Here is a 22,085-nt window from a genome sequence, read left to right as displayed (position 1 = left end):
ACACTACAGGAACGTTTTTTCTTTACGAAACTTTTTTTGGAACGTCATTGAACAGCGCTGACGACCCGGTGAGTAGCATATTTTAAAAAAAGAACGTTTAAGGTTGTTTTAAGGACATTATCGGACATGCACTATGGAAGCCATTCTGAAGCAGCCGGGGGGGGATTCTGCATGAGCCAAATAGCAGAGACAGGACCAACTGTCAAAATTTTGGTGTCGATCATTCGATTTCATCCTGGACACTACAGAAAATGGGCTAAAAGTAGTAAAAACCGGAATTTTCCTTTAATAAATGAATATCTTTATGCTAAAATCTAAGGTTTTGTAACACGTTGGCAAATAATAAATGGGTCAGTTTTTCTCCTTCCCCTTGCTGTTAACTGTTGATCTCTGTTTAAGTTATATCACTTGACTGACCATTTTCTAATATTGAAAACTACAAAAGAAAAATGTATAACTGGTGCAGACATTGTTCAGGGTCAATACCCAGCTATATTGATATTCTATTGGGAATGAATGGGACATCCCTAAAAGCTTGATTTGGGTACCTCAAAAACCAAGCCATTAGTTTTGTTTTCTAAGTGCAGCTTTGTCTCACAGCCCTGAAAGACAACAAAACAACAACAGAATAGCTTTTGAGTTGATAAAGGAGTAAAAAAAAAGGAGGAGAGAAAAAATACTTTCTATGACTCAAAAGACATGTTGTAATAGTATTCTGATTGTCTCACCTCCTCGGTCAGCCAATCCTCAGAACTATTCATTATGTCATGGTAACCTTATTTCACGGCACAGATTTCCTCATCCAAAAATCGCAGAAATCATCTCCTCTTTTCTTAGTTAACATGGCCATCCAAATTCTGCCCAATCACACAACAGCACTTTAAAAAAGCCTGTGAGCAAAATGTTCTGCACAGATTATGTGTTAAAAAAAAAAGCACCGAGAATTCCAAAGACTGTGAGAAAAGAATTGCAATTTGCAACTTCTTCTGGAGTGTGATGGCCTAAAAAAAAATCATAAATCATATCTTGCAAACTGAACTTAATACTACAATTATTGTAGTGATTAATGTCACTTCTTCAGTTTCTGCTCCACAGTTGTGGCAGCACAATTTGGCGAAAAAGGTAGTGTGTATCTGTGTTTCAGCCAGCTGACAAGCAGTGAGCGGTGCAGGAAAGGCGGTTCTTGTTTTCATACAGCTGGTTAAAAGTATAATGGCGATCTTTTATGTCCGGGTGGATCACCTAAATAAGTGGTCCTCCTAATTGTCAATCATCCTGGTGATATGTTTACATAAGGCCCTCATACATGCTTGTTAGCTATCTGTTTCTGCACATGCACACTTTCAGGCATATATCTGTGGTGAGCTACGGTTTCAGACATTAAAGCTCACCTTTTTTACAGCGGTTCTTGGAAAATGGTTGTAAGAGAAAAAGTGTCTACGAAGTGTATGAGAAGAAAATAAAGGCCTTAAAAGAGGCAGATATGGCCCAGAATGCTTTGCGCAGAGACCATTTTTTGCGACTGATAACAAAGATGGTGCAGGCACCGTGCAGTGAAGGAGGAGTTACGTGACCAAGGGAGCAAAAAGGAGTGACATCCATCCGAACGGTCAGTTAACTGAGTTTGCTATAAAGTCCACTATATAGTCTGCGCTCTATATAGTGGATTCAGGGCTTAGGGAGGACATTCGGACACAGTAAGCTTGTATGTGATGAGAAAAACAACTGGGGCTCATGCATGCTCTTGCATGCAAATTTTTGGAAAGTGGAGAGGGCGGGTCTTTAAAAAAATTTGCAAAAATCCTCTACAATACCTTACAATTTCTAGTCATTCTGACACTTTTTTTCATCTCGGTAAACAGTTTGAAAAGGGTAGTGAATAAGCATAATGCCTTTTTTGGAACACCCAGGTCTTGTCCTTTTTTAAATACTGTTTTCCTTACCTGATATTTAATCAGCTAAAATCTGTTATTTAAATCCTGGGCATGGCTCGCTGTTGAGCATAATGTCCTCAAAGCTACACACTAAAACAAAGGTTTTATCAGCTTTGCTCTGTGCCTGCACCATCCTGTTGCAGAGACCTAACAAAGAGGTGTGATGGATGGATAAAATCATTCGACACGTCCAGTCTGACGGAAAAGGTATTGTGATTGAGGTCTAGAGATCATCCAGAGAAAAGGAGTGTCTCACTTTCATGATTAACATCACACCAAAAGGGATTTCCCTTCCTAAACAGAGGCATGTGAGGCTGCCAGCCAATGAGACACCACCAGATGGGATGTCTCTCAGATCTCCTGCACTATTTTTGAGACAAAAATTACCCAGACCTGTGTCAACAGCTGGGAAATGCATCCCCCTGCTGTGCTTTGTAAAAGTGATAAAAATAACGCCGCGGAGTATCCCACTGTGGGTTACACCCAGAACAGGTCTGTTTTTTCTGGCTGGGAGACTCACTGTCAGGCAGAACTGGACCTCCAGCCAACATACACCAAGGCAGCACTTTCCTACTCCTCCATTTTCGCCCCTGTCCTTTCCTGTTTTGACAGGAAACAGGAGATGATAACATAGCCACATAAACAAGCAGAGATTGCCTTCAACCTGCTGCCATGCTGTCCTCGTGTGGCAGAAGATGTCTATTTTCTTTATAGAGGCACGTGTCCAAGCATATTAAATATACCACAGTGAGTGTTCGGAAAACATGACAGAGGTGCATGCAAACACACCTGATACTCATCTGTCATCCAGACAAACTTTCCAAAGTCTGGTGCTATCTACATTCTAAAACAGGACACTAATCTGCGACTAGAAGAAAATATTGTGCTTCCTGCTGAACTGTGACAGGAAAGATTTAAGCAGTCGAGTTTGCTGAATGGAGCCGAGCATCAAACTGCAAAGGTAAGCAGAGGAGAAACTTCTCGCAGACAGAGGAAGACTGGAGGGGGAAGTGTTTCAGGGCTTGTGTCTCCTGTCCGAAGCTCTTTTTGAAATGTCTGCCTTTTATGTTGCCAGGAAGCACACCACAGCGAGACACAACAAGCAGAGCGACGGGGCCATTAGAGACGGCTTTGTAGATGGTGTGAGAAACACAAAGGAACGAGAAACTTTGATTGCCCTTTTTTGATCCCCCACTAGCCTTTGTTTATGAGCTAATTAAGCATTGTTCCATGGCTTCCAAAGGCCTTGAGCTCTTCATCCAAATAGCACCATAGCATGACTTCTAAAACCTACTTTAGTGCTTTTATGACGCCCTCTGGCTTAACAATTCGAATGGAAATTACTTTCTGTACTGCAATCTAGTGTGGGAACCAATTTCTGTCAAAAATGTGCAATTAGTTTCTAAGTTGTGCAAATGTTTGCATACTAAATGCACAAAAGGAACGGAGGCAGAGGCAAACACATCAGGTATCAAGAGAAGGGTCAAATTGAGTTTAAACTTGGTCTGTGGTGTCTGCATCTGTGGGAGTTCAAGTGTGCCCGGCATTCACCCCTCTGCTGGACTGTGCAGCCAAAACAGCTCCACTCTCACAAAGAGATGAAGACATAAACGCCCAGCGTGGGACGAGGGAGGACCAAGGGGTCAGCGATGGACCAAAGGGGAAGAAAGGGGGGCAGCATGGACATGATAATGACCGTGTGACCGTGGTTCACAGGGCCAGCGGAAAAGTTTGATTCAAATGTGTTTACCTATTCTGGTTCACTGAGGTTGAAGTGTTAATACAGGTGTATCACTTAGAATTATAGTATCATAGAAATATTAGCAGTTAAATGAATATTCAAAAAAAAAATGTTAATCGCAAAAATTTTTCAAGTAATTTAAATGTTGCTTTTTAAGATTACCAAAGATTAATTAAAGACTGATCTTTAATGCAGACATGCTATACTCTTGCTATTATATATCTGGTTCAATCATACCTTTTCATGAAATAAAAATCTCAAAGCATTACATGCTTTGACTTTGGTTTGCAGCCAGGGAGATATTACGAATTTTCCTTTCAAAGAAATGATATCAGCTGCAACCCAAAATTTAGTGAAAAATAGCAGTTTCTACAGATAATGACTGTACAAAGTCGAAATCTCCTTTGGACTACTCAAACAGAAAGAAGTAGTTTAAAATGATTGAGCTCAGCTTCCACTCTTGTTCTCACCATTAAAACTTTGCAGGAATTCATCAAATTCTCAAGCACAGGTGTTCTCCCCAGGAACTTCCACCCCTTTTGTACCGGGAATCTTTTAAGTGGCAACGTTTCCGCGTTGTACAGACATGTTCAAAGACATTCCAGTGATGTTTTCGTTGGATGCAAACACTTATAGTGGTAAATAATAGTTATGTACTGTCATTTTTAAATAACACCAAGACAACAAATGTTTTGGAGCCCTACAGCATATAGAAAAGAATAACTTTGGATATAAAGCGCAAAACCTTAAATGATTAACACACAGGAATGAATCTTGAATTAAAGTCCCTGAGTACACCTAAAATTGGATTACGGTAATTGCAATCTATTAGTACTGTATTTGTCGCTGACCAACGATTTGGGTTTTATGCAGTTTTATGAATTTTGATTTTTAATGAAAATCTTTCTAAAATGCTATATTGGAGGAGTTTTATAAAAAACTGCAAAATATTTTTTTATAAATTTGTACAAGCATCTATTGTGGGCAGTCTTCGTGTTTTTCAGGCTTTTATTTGTTTTTATCAATATTGAAATTAAAACAGATCAACTGATATTAAGAACTATATCATTATATAGCTTTTGGTCATATCATCTGGCCCTAAGTGAAACCAAACTGTGTATATACGGTAAAGAGCAGAAGAAAGAGCAGCATCTTTAACAATATTTCTCATTTTGACATGCAGCTAAACATGACCAATAATGGATGTGGATATAATATCTAAAAATCTTTGTTTGTACGTCAAAAAATATATATTACATTTTATTATACATCATGCCATAGGTATGCGTTTGCTCTATGGTGGTAATGAATTTTTATAGTGCATGTACACTGGCATGAAGGGAGCAAAGTTTGTTTCGCTATGACTTCATTGTCTCGTTTTTATATTTAAGCATTAACAGACATCCCAGTTTCGGGATTAGGTTAATGAATGCATTCTAGGCGTCAATCTTTATTAGTGTAGACATAGAATCTGCGTGGCAAAGCATGAGCGTATATTATTAGAGGGTCAGTACTGCAAATTTAAAGTATCACCTACATTAATGGCATGATAGCATTGCATTTGATCAATAAAAACTGCCTGTTGTGCTAAAATTATAATCAAAATGTTTTATATGGCATAAGATATACAGGAAGGTGATGCTATAGTGTAGCTTACAGCAGGAGGTTTATCTAACACAACATTGTGATTAAGCATTAGTTTATGAAACATAATAACCTTTTTGAGGGTTTTTTACCTTAAGGACGACCACGAATCACACTGAGAAGGTGAATTATTAACCTGTGACAGAACACACAGCATTGGAGTTTTTCATTTATAGCTCAGAAAATATTTTCTTTATTATTTTTCTTAAACTCTTCTGGCCTTTATTTTATTATTTTTGAAAGTGGGCTGACAGGAAATGGGATTGGAGAGAGGGGGAAGACAAAAAGACACAAAGGTCAACAGGCCAGAACTTAAACCTGTGATGGCGGCATCAAGGACCAAAGTCTCTGAACATTGGCCGCTCATGTAACCCCTGCATCACTGCCGTGCCCGCAAATCTGTTTTTGCATGAAAATATCGACTAATGTGAGAAGATTTTTTATTTTACTTTTGAGTTAGCTAGAGTAAAACCTCACGTTGGAACAGCATATAAATGCAGTCGAGCAATGAGTACAAACTCTGTAGAAAGTGAAGCAATACATTCTACTGGGTGCAACAGCTTGGTAAGATTGGTCTCCTCAAGTTCTGAAGGTAATGTAGGGGGAAACTAAAAGCCTTTGATCTGAAAATTAACTCTTCTTTTGCCAAATTTGGAACAAAATAATAAAGATTTATAAACAGAACCACGGACAACAAAAGCATGAGGATACAAAGTCTTTGCTCAACAGTAAAGATATCAAGTCTCTACAGTAGAAACTTTAAGTAAGAGAAAACTAAACCTTCCGCTTATGTGTTGTCTGTTTTATCACAGTGTTAGGTTATTACCTGCTGCAAACAGATGCATCTTAAACATTTTCAAATAAATGCAAAAAAAGCAAACAAAAAAAACGTAATCTTGACTTCTGACCAAAAACTCCAAAAAGCATTTTCTTTGTATAAATCTCCCCACATAGCAGCTTTCATTCTTCACAGGGTGTTCTGCAAGCTTGATGTCATTCTCAGCGGGAGAGCTGTTCGCTTCGCTGGGGGTCTGCACCGCAAAGTTCCCTGAACAAGCAGGATGCCTCATCTTTTACAGGCGATGCTGAGGTGAGCAGGAAATGCAGAGAGACGGGAAGAGGCAGTTTGGGACTCGTAAACAGAAAGGTTTAAGTTTAAGTGCTCAGCACACATGAAGGAGATAAACCAGCCCAGAGGTCTCCACTGAAGAAAGTGACATCATAAAACCGAACGGCGACAACAAGAGGGGAAGCATAAAGGACATATCTATTAATGGGAATTGGATCATAAAAGAAAGGAGATTGAAGGTTTACTCCAAAAAGCCATCAGCTGGGAGTCATACCAGCTCAAGATGTCAACATTTTTCAGAACAGTAAAGTTCTGCTATCTGGACATAAATCTAATTACCCATGTGTGCTTGTTCTAAGGAACATTGGTTTTGGATGCAGCCAGGAGTGTCTAAGAAAGCCTAAACACTAAATTATAATTAGATTTCCCTTCACTGACATTTTTTAACATTAAATGATATCACTCTCTCTCCATCCTAGTCCTGCTTTATTAAAAGAAACATATTACAGGGTAAAATAAAACTAAATAACAAAAACTATATCTTTTAGGTTCCCTGTTTGCTTAAAAGTAGTGAAGTTTGCTGATCTGCTTCAAAATACCACGGTTGCCAATCTCAGAAAAGCACACACCTACTGTATCTATATCGAGCTTTTCTTCCAAAAAAAATTCATTAAGAAAATCTATACAGCTGCAGATGACCTTTTCAACACGCCGCCTGTTGAAAAATCCAACATATTATTTTATGAAAATAAAAACAACTTGCCTGCCAGTTTGTAGAATGCAGAGCGATGCCATTTTATTTCAAATGTCAGCAGACAAATTATTATACCAAGCCTTTTAAGACTAAAAAAGGAAACAGCTTTCTTTTCTAAAGCAATGAATTTAATTTCTTCTAGCATATTTGAAATGCAAAAACCCGATAATTTAATAGAATGATGAAAGTTTAATTTTCATGCCCTTAAAAGTTAGAAAAGTAATATCTAGCAAAACCATCTAATTGATTAATTGAACTGTATTGATCTCACATTTGAGAAATTTACCTCTGCATTTAACTCATCCCCTTGGGACCATTGGGCTGCTATCGTGGGGCGCCCGAGGAGCAATCAGAGGTTAAGGGTCTTGCTCAGGGACCCAGAGTGGCAGTCTGTGGGTGTTGGGTTTGGACTCAGAACCTCAGGATTCCAAGCTCTATGCCCTAACCACTAGGGCACAACTCCCCTGTCTAAGCATTGCAAACATAAAAGCACTGTCCAGCTACCTTCTCCTTCAACCAGACCACCGCCAGATATGTCTTGTCACAATGAGGACAAAAGCCTGACTGTAATAATGCAATCATAAATTGATAGCAGTTATGATCAGAGAGATGGATGACTGGTGCTGCAAAGTGGAAAGGATGGAGGGACTCTGTGCAGACCTTCTTTTCTCTTTGGTGCTTACACGCACACCTGCACATCATCAATACACACACTCATCCTTGCTCGTGGTTCGAACGCTCAAGCATGAAATGAACATGAGGAGTGTGAACTTTGACTGGCATTTTCACACCTCGCCAGGATTTATGGGCCACTATATATACGTATCAGAATGAGGCTGCTGATGATAAAAAATAGCCCAAAGCTTAGGCAGAAAGTCCAGGGAGGTGACTTAACGCAACCTGTTTCCCAATCATAACACAGAATACATCTGCTATTACGCCAGTAGAGTCACTGGGAGATGCTTGGGTGCTTCCATCCAGACACAAATGGAGAAATATGACATGAAAGCAAAATGGTGCACTTACACAGCGGCTGCAGACCGCAACCGGCTGCAGACCACAACCACACTTTTAATGTTGTTGGTCTCTAAAAGGTTCTCTAGGGAATAAAAAATAAAGTGCATCCATACATGCATCCCTGGTGTTTAGCTTATCCAATATTAGAGTGCAGAGGTAACGCGCTCAGACATCCCTCTCCCCAGCAGCACTCTGTAAGTCAATCTGGAAGATCCAGAGGTATTTGTTGGCCAAATGGGTTATATCGTCCTTTCAGCATGATCTGAGACTTACTCAGGGTACTCTGGTGAAACATTCTTAAATTGTGGCTTGTATAACAATGATTTTTGTTGGGTTTACTTCATAATAAATGTAATAAAGCTGAGTATTTAATGGCATAAATAGTTTCCACTTATGGAAAGAGACACAGAAAAGGAGGTCCTCTATGACCTTTAATCTTCTGACTGTTGTTTACCATGTAATACATCAACTTAGAAAATACATAGTGTGATTTTATGAAAAATACAATGAAAAACCTTGGAGTTCTGATTGTCATGATTTTTCTGTATGTTAATAATCCATGCACCCATCTACTTCTTCCTTTTCTTGTTTGAGTTGTGCAAATTTATTCCCTTTTATTATTGATTAATTGACAAAAAAGAAAAATTTCTCATCATTTCAAAGGCTTCCCTCTCTAACGTAGAGGTTATGTTTCAAAGTACACGTTGCCAAATGCTGGAAACCTTCTAATCTGACAGATGACATGTAATCCCTTTATTAGATTCTGTCAAAGGCGTAAAACAAACAAGGCTAAATCAGTTCCAACTCAGAAATCAGACTCAGCTAAACCACTGTTTGCCCTGAACACGAGAGCCACGCCCAGACGTCTCAGAGTTTGCTGTCTGCATATCCATCTTGGCAAAGATACACAGCGTTGGCATTCTCTTTCAGCACATCGCTATAAGCCAGGCGATTTGTCTGCTACCACAAGGCCTGCTGTCAATTGAGCACATTTTATGGAGCCAGCAGAAGATTACCTCCAGATCAGAGCCCATCGGTGTCTGTGCAGCATGTTGAAAATTTATCTCAACAACAATGTCTCTCCAATACTCTAAATCAGACTCAATAATGGACTGCAAACTGCCCGGATTATACACGTCTCACTTTGGCTTGACATATGGTGCAGAGTGCTGAGAGATCCAAGAGACCAAGGAGCAGAAACACTCATGCATATATTTACTGTTGCATATTGAGATTCACAAAGTCAGATTGCTGCATTTCCAATGGCTACACATCCTATTTCATCTGTGTTCTTTGTTCGCTGACATTTCTGCCTCTGCTGTTCTGTTCTCATGCTGTGTAGACCTATGCAGCGCTCTAACACATCGTCCTGTCAGCCTACAATTCGGCTTCATAGTTCATTACAGTCTGGCTCTTTGTGCTTTGTAATCCTTTACCAAACAGCAGCAAACTCATCCAGGCGAGAGTTGTTATGAACAGTAATCGTTCTTCAAATACACTGAGAGTGGAAAACAGTAAAAAAAAAAAACAGAGGTGCTACTAGATCTCAGCAGAACAAGACACATTTTCAGTCAGACAGTTATATAATATATATATATATATATATATATATATATATATATATATATATATATATATATATATATATATATATATATATATATGGTCCTGTGTATGGTCCTTTTTAAACTTGTTGGTATCAGTCCAGTAAGTAAAACTGGGCCAATGCTGACTGCCACTCCCGAAATTCATTTAGTTGCTAATTTTGAGTTAGAAGAGGGGTGTTTAACTGAAGCAATGTCAACATTGTTGTAATTTTTTGACAGTATTCTAAGAGTAAACATAAAATGTTGATAAAGTATTGGTTATTGACTGATATTAATCTAATTTTATTGGTCAATATTATTTTCAGATATCAAAATAGGTTTTCACATCTGTGCATGGCTTTTTTCGTGTAATATTAATCAAGCAGCAGTTATAGGTGCTGTGCACAGAAATCCTTCTAAAAAGTACCTTTTCCACTGAAGTTAATTTAAATTTAAATCGAAACCCAACTCAGTAAATGTGATTGGTTACTGCACACCTCAGCGTGGGGACAAATAAAATGCAAGCCACACTTCTGCCACAGATTTAAAATACGCACATGCAATATGAATTGCCCCTGCTCTGACAAACAGCTATAAATTAAAGGGGTATGAATACTTTGCAATGAACTTTAGCTTGTCATAAAGTAAATATCACCATGTCCTGAATCCTAACTACAGGAGACATCTGGCCAATCCAAGCTGTGGATACGTAGGACTAAACCCTAGATTTAGAGTTGGTCTGTTTAACCCACTAACCAAAGATGTTTTGTTTTGATACAGCATTGAGCAAAAGTGGCCAGAATTGACATATTGAATATCTGCAAATACTGTTCATCCAAAGTTTATTTATCCCATGCCATACTATCACATGATACTGCATGATTAAATATGAAATAAAGGCCACACAATATGTCAAAGCACCCAGACATTGTGGTTGCTAACATACTGTATAGGAAATGTTTGCTTTATGAATAGCTGATAAAAGTGGACCTATCAGCTCCTCTACTAAGTACCACATGTCTTTAAGGTGGCTAAGGCACCTAAAGGATTTTTAAAGGCTCAGATGATCATCACAGCTTAAAGAAACATCATTTAAACAAGATAAATCTTAAGCTAAACTTTATTGTCCAGAGGGGAATTTGTCTCAGGAAACTCTGGATGCTGCATAATCCTCAAGCATAAGTGTCACATTATATTTAGTCAGAAAACCACTTTTATAATAATTCCATTATAAGAGATACATTTTAAATAATTTACATTGTTTTATTAATATTTTTTTAAGTAATTTATTATCCCTTTCCACTTACCCTTCATTGTCCAACCATTTATCGTAGATAAATTCTACTGTATGTGATTTTCTTTAAAATTATCACTGGTGCCACAACTAGAGCCTGCTAAAATAAATGTAAAGAAGCACACTCATTTACACTTTCAATCTTTCTAAAAAAAAAAAAAAAAAGAACTATTAGGGAGCTATGTTATTTTATTTTTTTTTATTTTCTGGGGTATAAATGTGATAAAGTATGGTGAGAAAGGTAAAAGAAAAATCTTAAAGCTCAGTGCAGCGAATAGCATCGGATGTTCACCAAGTATCCATAACAACTATTAGACACCATCTACATGCCAACTGGCTGTCTGGGAGGGATGCCAGATAAAAGCTTTTTTTCTGTCCTCACATTATAGATGTTAATTTCTGCTTTAATTATGTGCTTTGGTCTGGTGAGACTAAGATCAAACTTTTAAATAGAAAACACTCAATGTGGGTATGGTGTTAAAATTTCTCCTATTATTAACTACGGCAAGACAATCTATGATGCTGTGGGCCTTTTCTAGGAATATTGTTTGTGTTTTTTTTATCTACATAATAATATATAATTTAGAATAAAATAAACAAAGAACAGGTTAACCAGGTTAATTAGTAATTGTATAACCAGGACATTTATTTTAAATGATTAATTTCTTAATGTCAATAATCAGTTTCATGTTGCTTAACTAAAAACAGAGCTAATAAACAAACTGAGATGACCTCATACTGCTTTTTATAAATCAGACAACAATAAATACTAAAATATTCAAATTCAAATTCATGTAATTTCATGCTATATAAAATATAAAGATCTATAAAATAAATTTGTAACCGTTTTTAACCCTTTAAAGACATTTTAAAAACCAGTGTGGAAGTATTCTGGTTTCACTCTTTCTTGAATAAAAAACACACACCAACCTTTTTACAAACTGAAGGTGGCAGTCTCGCTTTAAAAGCTTTAAAAGCTCTTAACAGCTTTTCTCGCTATGACGGGTAACTGTGGGAACATCTGGATGACTCTCTGTAGACATTACAGCAGCAAAGTCACAGCAGCAACAACCAGATGGCCCTAAAACGATGCATCCTGGTAAACCTGTGCATGCCTGAAACTGTAGTCTTCTTTTTTCTGTGGTTTTCTGTCCATCCCTGTTTCATCCTGTCTGCAGTGCATCCACTCATCTAAGCAGCCTGAAGTGCAGCGTAGGCGGAAAGAATGATAGTGATTCCAGGTGTTGCATTCCTCCACCTCCTCTGACCGATTCCTGATGAATGGGGATGAGCATCAGCCTTACTCTCCTTTAAACCAAAACCCATCAGCCTCCTGCAACTACACAGCCTGAACCCATTACCAACACTAACTTGGCAATTTACCCCATGCAATTGCAATAAGTGGTGGACTAGCCATCAACAATTGGGGCCTGATTCACTTTCTCAGTTCAGCAAATGAAAGATGTAGAATGAGGCCACAGCAGACACAGCGAAGAGTTGGCCAGCACTCCATAGTAGCCTGGAGGTTAGAAAATGAGGCTTGTGGCCAGAAAAAAAAGTGCTTGGAAAGCAGAGCAAGCGGAGAAAATCTGAAAGGAAGAAGTGAATGAGAAGTCGATGCACCCCAACAACACCCGACATGGTTGTTTCACTATTCAAATTTAAAAGGTATGGTAAAACCCAGCTGTTTGGAGATTGAGTGAAAGAAGAACTACATTTTCAATCACTTGATAGGCAGTCTAGCCAATATTTGACAGTAAAAATAGAAATTTGTATTTACAATAGGAAGGAAGTTTCAATAAACAAGTAATTTTCAATGAAGTTGCAGAAAACTTTGCATCAACCATCACATCAGATGCATTTTTAAGATTAGTGAACATTTCCTTCTACTAAAACATTTAAGTCTCAAAGTCAAAAAGGGAAAAGTTTCAAAGTTTTAACCCGGTATTCAACCTACCAATGGGTGTCTTTAACTTTTTCATTAGTTGTTCTGTTTCCCACAAACATTGATGCACTTTACTTTTAATTTATTAAAGTTTTTAAATGAATGCAGGTTATTTCTTTTGGGGGAAAAAAAGGCACATTAATAAACTAGATTAAGTTTGAGTTTGAGTTGAAATTTGAGTGTTTAATATTTTTCACCTCATTAAAAACCTGAGCACCTCAGGGTTAAAAATGAAAACTTAAAGGAAAATGCAGACATTTATTTCACCTGTATGGGATCAAACAAATGAAAGGGTTAAAAATTGTTTGTAACAAGTAGTTTTCAGGACCCTTGATCACAACTGAAATGACATTTTGGATTCAGAAACTAAGGATAGACAACCTGACAAAGGTTTACAGAGAAAAATGTTGCCTTAACACAAAAATCTATCCATTCGATTGCAAGAGGACGTATAAACATCTGCAGAGAGCTGTAAATTGGCATTAAACAACTGCATGCTGCTGCTGCTGCTCAAACATCGAGTGCTGCACTGTAGCACCATGACTGATGTCTGTGGTCTCTGCACCACTTGACACCAGATTATTGCTCTACAGTTTAATATAGCCACATGCCATAAAGCACAAGTCACACCGCATGCAGGGATGTAGCAGGAGCACAGCTCATCTCCCCTCTCCTTCGCTATCGTTTCTCAGGTTCCCTGCAGTAAAACAGACTCAACACACACACAAATAAGGACACACACACACAGACATGACAGAGAACCTCCAGAGCTCAGATGCTCAAAGGTACAGAGAACAATCTGCCCATGGACTGTTTTAACTCTGAGTTATCTCAAGTTTCACAACAAAAAGGACTTTAAAGTCTTTCCTTGTGTTTGCCGCTCACTCCATCTAGTCGCTTGACCTCCTGCTGTGAAATTTGCAAGCACACCTGTTCCAGTGCACACACCAACACAGAAGCTAATCGACCTGACATTTTCAAAATTATTAATAGGAAGGACAGCAGCCGGTAAACAAGGAATAAAAAACAGTTCCCTGCACTGTGTGAGAAATGTATAGATGTGGATCAAACTGATTTGGTTTGTTGCATTTGTACAACCACATTCATCAATGGGCATTTCTATTATGTTTAAAGAAATATTTAATCACAACTGAGTGCTTTATAATAGACAAAAAGGAAAAGCTTGCAGCTTTCACTCAGTCTCAGTGCAGAAAACCCACATTTCTCTCCAATTTTTGGAAGCAATCTCTGATCATATCAACAGAACCCAGACACACCAGCATGACTTACATTTAAATGGGCTGAGGATCAAATGAGGAACAAAAATTAAACTAATCCACCGTGAATCCCAATGAGTCATTATTGAGAATTATTCCTCCCATAATTCATTAATTCAACAAGGAAAAACTACAAAACGTCTGATGGTATAAATTAATTTGTGCAGCCACATTCATAGTCACTCTAATATACACCATCCGTAAGAGCTGCAGACGCTTTATGCATGCACACTAGACATGATTAGCAAGAGTAGGCTTTCTCTCCATGTACAGGATCCCAGTTGGTTGTAGATGCATTAGATGTGTGCAGTGGCCTGCTTAATGGTCAAGGTTTGCACAGTGCAAAGGTCCGGCAAAAGGTGAGGTCTAGCAGCAGCTGACCCTAACCTCCTGCTACCTGAACCCCTCCCATCCCTGCAGAATATTATCTTTTGATCGGTGTGCATGCTAATAAAGCTCACAAGGTCCAGTGTCATTTCCATATTCATATTTCTCATTGTTTAATGAGGACTGCAAGAACTGTTATAGTGTCCGTTTAGGAAATCTGCAGTCTTTGCATTGAAGGAAACTTTGATCCGGAAATAGCCCAGAAATTAGAAATTCATCTTTGTGTTTTAACATTTTTAGAATTAGTATAAACAGCATATAAGACAGATAAGGAGCTACAAGGAGAATAAGTTCAGAAAACACACAGACTTACTTCTTGGACATGAAATGTCATGTCAAAGAACCAAACAGAAGTCCTACGTAACATTTAATTTTTACTTTTTTCTCAGAGGAAACACAGATTTTAATGTTGTAAATGATAGACCAGCCAGTCAGGTGGGACAATCAACTCTATTAGATAAGAACCTTATATTTTTTTATATTTCTCACTCTTTCATTAAGGCAAAGTCCTATTTAGCCTTTATGAAAGAGTGGGGAAAGTTGAAGAATATATTGCAACAATCCACTTCAAGAACATAGCGAATATGGAAGAGAGGCTGATTTAGTCGCTGTAACTGTATTGCTGTGTATGTATCAATAAAAATAGAACAGACTGGATCAGGATGCTGGATCTGCGTCACCCATCAGATATCTGATCCAGCTAATAAGTCAATATCTGAGCCAAAAGTAAATCTGAAGAATCAGATCCGTGCATCTCTACTAACTATTAGGAAATTCTGGGTCAAAACCTATTAGAGGCCACAAAAGACCTGAGAATGGGCCAGAGGTTCGCCTTCCATCTTGATCCCCTAACAAACAACCAGAGCAACAGTCAAACACAGAAAGTTCAGATTAGGGGCTATAATGTGTAACCTCAGCAAGGCACACTAACTATAAAACTGAAGGTCAAAGCAAAAAGCCAAAAAACAGAAGCAAGCTGTTGTCAGAAAAATTTATGTCTGTGTTTTCCACCAAGTTTAAGGCAGATTAAACAAACAAGCTCATGTTATAAAGAAAATATTTAAGATCCCAAATGTCTGAGAAGATTCCCTTTCCCTTCGGTCAAAAATATCTTATGAAAGAATTATAAAAAAAAAAAATCCTCTCTGAATGTTATCTTGCAGACAGCTCAACGAAAGCAATTAAAGCGACCCCTTTCAAAGAGAAAAGATAGACATTTTTGTGTGTTATCTGTTAGCGTGCGGTCTGATATGCTCCAACCTGGCCTGAGGCGAGGAATAATAATCGTTCCTGGCAGCAGGTGATTTGTAACATTGATAGAAGTCTGCAAACTAACTAATTTAGACCTTCCTCTGCTCGTGTACAAACAGCTAACTGACAGGATGATGTGTTTGCAGTGGGAACACTTTTTGGCCTATTTTTTCTGCATCTAACCATGATACCAGTGAGTCACATAACTACATATTAGAGATTATTTCAAATCAGAGATTTTTTCTCAATAGTTTAACTTTATGATCGGTCCAACTCTTGTGTGTTTGCAATGATTATCGACTGATACACCAAGCAGTTTTGTGGTCTCTTTAAAGTGAAGTTTTAAGCACTAATCATTCTCTAAATCTTCCTTTAGCCGCCATGATCAGCCACAAAAAAACACTTTTTCATTTATTAAGATCAATGAACCCAGACAGTTAACCACTAATGACTGAAGTCACTCATCATCACAGTTTCAAGTTATGCAAATCAACCTGGTGAATTCCCTTGATTAAATAAAGTATAGGGTTGTGTTCCCTGCTAATACCTTTTTTGACCAGAGGGCATATTCCTCCTCACATGCTGTCTGAACAACATGAAATGTGTCAATGTAGCTAAAATTAAAGAGAGAGAAAGCTCATATAAAGTAAAAGTCGGATCTTAGCTTCTAAAGGAAAAATTGTAAGACCCTAAATAAACAAAGGATTAACTAAATTTTATTTTTTCAAGGAACTGAAGTTTTAGCACATATAAAACTCAGCATATATCTATCTACATAAGTGTCCACATGAGCTTTGTGGGCGGGTGTAGGACTCAAATTGTTTTAAGGGTTAGGGTTAGGTTAGGGTTGCTCTTTTCAATAAAAATATTTTCTACACATTTGTTAAAATGACCACTCTGATCTGGCAGAAAAAACATGAGTAAGATCATCTTACTCATAAAGAAAAAAAAGAAATCCAGCTCCTCTGACTCTTCCCAATGGTCCTAATAACACACTGTTTCTGGACAATAACAACCAATCAGAGCCCAGAGTTATGTCTTGGCAAATCCCCCTCTGAACTGAACCACGTTTGGTCTTTAAAGCTAAAAAGTGTTGGTTTGCTGCAGGTGTGCAGTCACATCCAAGTAAAGCATGTCAGAAATTTTGAACTATTAAACTATTCTATTGTTGTTTTGCAGGAAACTGACATTTTTCAGCCTTCATCCATCTACAGATGCAAATGTGGCCGTTCCCACAGCATTATGCAGCCATCATTGTGTCCAAGCTATACAGTTCTGGGTATTTTTTGGATTTGGCCCCAAAATTTCAGCCCCTTCTTCTACAGGCTTATGGCCTCCTATATGGGTTCTGACTTTTGACTTTTTTACTGACAGTCTTCAAATGCATCCAAAAAAAAGCTTGCTACTTTGTCTTATACCCCTGCATAAATTCTACAATTACATCCCTAAGCTCTCTACATTATCATTTGACTTTGTGATCCTGGTTGTTCACTATTACATTCATTAATTACATGAATTCAGAATGCAACTAGCTGCACTGAATTTCATTCAATGGCATCAGAGAAAACAGCGGGGTATAAATGTGTAGCATTTATATTTTTAGAAAATGTTGTGACATAGTTTAATCTCTCTTTCTATCAACTTTACAATTATACCCTACTTCCTGTTAATCTGTCTCTATAAAAAGTATGAAGACTCGTTATTAAAAGTTTTGTTCTTTCTTTGTTGCTCATTGTTCCGTCACACAACTGGTGGCCTTACTACAAAGCTGTGCTGAACCACAGACATAAAGGGAGAGGCTCTCTTTTCAACAGCTTTTTTCTGGGATATACTGTAAGCACTTTCCTTCAGACCCAAACAGGAAAATATAAAAAAAAAACAGTCTGGGAGCCTTTAGAGTGTGTGAAAAATCAACTTTCCCTCCAGCAGGCTCGATGTTCAAAAGCACATTCACTCTTCCTTGAATTTTTGTCCACTTGCTACTACTACTGTAATCAAACAATACAGTAAGCAGGGAGGGGGGCAGAGGGGATGTCTGGGGACTGAGCGACTTCCTCTTATTAAAAAAAAAGGCAGATTGGGAGGGCGGGGAAGCGTGACCTCGGGTAAACAGTCTCTGCTTTTGTTTTTTCCCAGGACAGACCCAAACACTGTCCAAAGCAAGCTGCAGAATCCCCAAAACACCAGGAGGCTACCTGAATAACCCCAATGACCTTCTACCCTCTGTAGAGGAAGTAATTTGGAACTAATCATCCATCCTATGAGGCCTAACAGGTGAGTAGCTCATACCTTATAAAGACAATGGGGTTTTTATCCTTTAGCCTAAAGGAGCCCCTAAAACAGCAACGGTACAATAAAAGTACCCAGCCATTACTGTTTGCCAGCCTGGAATTAAAGACCAATTTAGCCATCAACAAGAGCAAATAGTGGGTAAAGGGGAGGTCTTCATCTCTTTCTGCCTCACAGAGCACCTGGGGAGAGCCACAAAGTACTGCCAGAGGGTCTGTCATTAAACACTAGAGGTCAGTTCCAATGACAGATGACAGGACTCAAGTGAAGCCTTGGATATACGAAGTGGGTAGGTACACCTGATAGCTGAATATAGAAATGATATGCTCTGAACTTCTCATAATAGACGGACCACACATACAGAGCCCAGGTGCTTGAGAAATATCCTCTTGTCCCTTTGAACACCTGCTCCTGGGCGAACCGCAGGTGCGCTGGGATTACAGGTGAACCCTAAAGTGCTGTAAGTCTATCTCATGCTGAGATTCCCCCGTTTAACAAAAAAAAAAAAAATTACAACAAAAGATCATGGAGCAGAGGCCAAGCCAGGCAGGTCACCACAGCAGTGGGGGCAAGGCCTATATTTAACAGCGCTGGGAATCGTGGCAGCAGCAGCACAGGAACACGTTCAATAGACATCGAAGGCTGACGGGGACTGGACTTCCTCCGCTGCCTCCAACGTGAGCGGCTCACTCGTTTCAGTCCCGTGGACCCCCACCCCCTCCACACCCCACAGCAACATAAAAAAAAAAAAGATAAGCATTGTTTGGCCTAACAAAGGGACCACTTTAAATGTCTCAAAAGCATCCAGTTTCACATCCAAGACCAGCATTTGAAGTCAAGTAGAGCAATAAATAATTTCACAGGAGAATGATGAGAGTCTCCTTTGTCCAGTGAGCAAATATCAAGTGGAGTTATTTGTCCTTCAACCCAAAGTGAATAACAAGTGGAAGAACAAATGAACAACAATCATCTCAAAATAGGTGTTCAAGCAGCTCAGAGAGGGAACTACAAGTTAAAAGCCTGTAGCTGCACAATTGCATGTTTGCCTAATGGGAAATTTGCTAATGTGGGTCGAGGCTCACAGTGGGCTTCTTTTTGGCACCGCCCTTAGGCTGCCATATACAACTGATACATGTAAAGCCCTTGACCCTATGTAGGTTTTACTTACATCTTCTCTACCTATAGGCCCCATAGTATTGTCCACAAGTTTCAAAATGGACCCTTGCATACTTTATCCAACTCATCATCCAGGTTGCCTCTGGATGAAAAAATGAGACCCTAGGGGTGCTGTGAATTTAAAACTTTATTTCTCAATTCCCCAGCCACCATCATTGTAGAATGTTTATTTGGTTTTGCTTCTATAACTTTTATATATTCAAATGGATCCCATTAGGAAAGTTGTGTATGCAAAGGGCAAAATCCACATTGCCAACATTCACAGTGCATTTTAAGCTTTTGCTGAGAAAATATGTCCAGAGCAGCCCTCTATTTAAATGTTACAAACACTTTATCTGAGACCATTGTATAACCTGTGAACCATCCCATGATGGAACAATTTTAAGCCCATTTCCTACCAATACGGCCCATATTGCCCAGTATCCCAGTTGTGCACATAATTTTAATTGTGGTGCAATATTTAACATACCAAAATGACTTTATCATATTTAGTCAACCCATCTGGATGCACTATTGGGCTGTCATTGGATTCTCATCTCAATGTAATTCTGATGTGATGGCAAAATTAAAACAATAGGGGTTGAGATCATACTGGGGGGTATAAACTAACCTTGAAGGAGTTTTGGTCAACCAGAGCTTGCGCCTGCTTCTTCAGTTCGGACACCTTCTTTTGGCACTGCTGGCAAAAGCCTCCTTTCTCCTCTGACTCCGGGATGGAAACTGACCCGGCGCCCTCGGGTGGAGGTCGGCTGCTGCATCGCGCTTCTTCTGCTGAATGAAGCCTTTTCCTGGGGCTCACCGCGGACTCTCCACTGGGACAACCCTCCACCTGTAGCAAAAGATAAAAAGTTTTTTTCTAATTTATAAAATATTTATTTTATAAGTCAGGTGCGCACGGGTGACCCTAGCAAAGTGGACAGAAAGAGCGCCTGCTTGCTGCGCGCAACGGAGAAACGAGGGATAAATGTTAATAAAATATAAACTTTTCACCCCGATTGTGAAAAACTTACAGCAAACATGCGGCTTTGGGATTCCTCTGCATTAGAAGCCAGGATGCCCTCTAACGTTTCCATTCTCCTACATTCCAGGTTTTCAACTTCAGGAGAATCTTTGGTCAAAATCAAAATGCAAAAGTCGAGGTAAAGCCATGGGCTACTCTGGAGGATAGACTGTCACATTGGATGCTTATAGACAGGAGCTGCTGAGCTAAGGTAACAAGTGAGCGTGTCCTGAAGTTTGCAGGCTGCGCAGGAGTTTTGGCACATCAATGGGGAGGCGGTATATCCTGCTAAAATGGGAGGGCTGAATAAACTTTCTCTCCAGCGGTAAAATCTCTGTATTTGAACGAAGTAAGATTGAAACTTCTCACGATAGTTTGATTATTTAAATGCATATTACGACCACTTGTTAGAAGGTTACAAAAGCTTTAGACTACATGAGAAAACACAAGAAAAAAAGTGTACATTTATCAAATTATGCCAAAATAAGGACCTAATGGAAGTAAAGTAAAATTGACTGATTTATTTATTTTAATCTTCTATTATGAAAAAATATATATTTGAAATGCTTTTGCGTTTCTCCAACAAAAAAGAAGTTTAATAGCGTGAACCAGCGCGTCTGTGAGCGTCTTTAATGGGACTCTGGCGCCATCGTGTGGATTAATAACGAAACAGCGTGTCTCTGACTGATCGAGAGGGCGCACTGTGGGTTTAATATTTAATTAGTAAACTTTGAATTTTTCATGCGGGTGATGTAAGCCACAGTGACCAACCCTTAAATGGCTTTACCTTTAGTCTTGTACTTGTCATTTTATATTACAGATTATATGGTCAGATAAACCCAGAAGTAAACACAGAAAATATAAAATAGATGTTGTCTATTTGTTGTGGAGTTAAAAGGGATAATTTAAGCATCTTTGGTTTAAGCTTTAAAATATACACAGAATATAGAATTTTAAATTATATTATTCTATTACAGGATTTCATAAACATGTTTAGAGTATTTTAAAATAACCCGTTTCCTTTATTTATCCTGGTATTGTATCTTTGCTGTGATTTGAGTAATTGTTACCATATATTTCTCAGAGTAAAAATAGATAAAGGTGTTAAAATTAATTTAACTTCCCTCCAAAAAAAAAAGAGCTGATTTTAAACTGATCTGAGGTTGAGAAAAGGGATCATAGTCCCAGAGAGGAGCGCTCCATACGCGCATCATTTGTCCGCATCCTAACTGTTTTCCTACTATACAGTTATCCATCCCCGTTAGCCTTACCTTTGTTTTTCTCCTCAGCAGGTGACTTGTAAATCCAAATATAATGTCCGAGTCAACAAAGATAGTTCCGAGGTCTATGACGTTGGGGTTGGGCTTCCCTGCTTCTGGAGAGCCCGGTGAGTTTGGTAAAGCCATGCCAGATGGATGCGCTGCCCTAAAACAGATTTTAATCCTATTTGGTGTTTAGATCCATGGGATTCACTAGTCTTATTTCGCCAGAAAAGATCCGATAGGTGTTTTAATCCCAACATCCAGGGAATTGTGTTGAGCACGTGTGCGTAAAAAAGAACCCCCGGGTTTCCAGTGGTGGGTCCGAGAGAGAGGGAAGTACAATCCACCGGATTTGTATCCACTGTGTTTATCTACTTTTTTAAGCGATCCTCAGGCTGGTCATGCCTGATGTGTGACTGATGCTGCAGCAGGTCCAAGAGCGAACAAGGATCACCTTGT

At 38.8% G+C, this 22,085-nt stretch overlaps 1 protein-coding gene across 2 annotated transcripts in view; it reads right to left on the bottom strand.

Moving 5' to 3' along the window:
- The window catches only part of kif26a (kinesin family member 26A), a 96,249-nt gene extending 74,164 nt beyond the window's left edge, over positions 1-22,085 (bottom strand). The window contains exons 1-2 of one of the 2 annotated variants that reach the window (XM_015376091.1): positions 21,636-22,085; positions 19,975-20,193 (exon numbers count right to left, since the gene is read on the bottom strand). In XM_015376091.1, the coding sequence (XP_015231577.1) occupies positions 19,975-20,193; positions 21,636-21,770 (354 nt within the window). In that variant the 5' untranslated portion in view covers positions 21,771-22,085. Of the gene's footprint in view, positions 1-19,974; positions 20,194-20,374; positions 20,594-21,635 lie in introns of those variants that run through there. The other variant, XM_015376092.1, reaches the window with a different exon arrangement.

The sequence above is a fragment of the Cyprinodon variegatus genome, unplaced genomic scaffold (genome assembly GCF_000732505.1).
Source record: "Cyprinodon variegatus isolate N-32 unplaced genomic scaffold, C_variegatus-1.0 Scaffold129, whole genome shotgun sequence".
In the NCBI taxonomy this organism is placed as follows: Eukaryota; Metazoa; Chordata; class Actinopteri; order Cyprinodontiformes; family Cyprinodontidae; genus Cyprinodon; species Cyprinodon variegatus.
The sequence above is the reverse complement of the archived record's forward strand: the minus strand, read 5'-3'. Positions and strand labels throughout refer to the sequence as shown.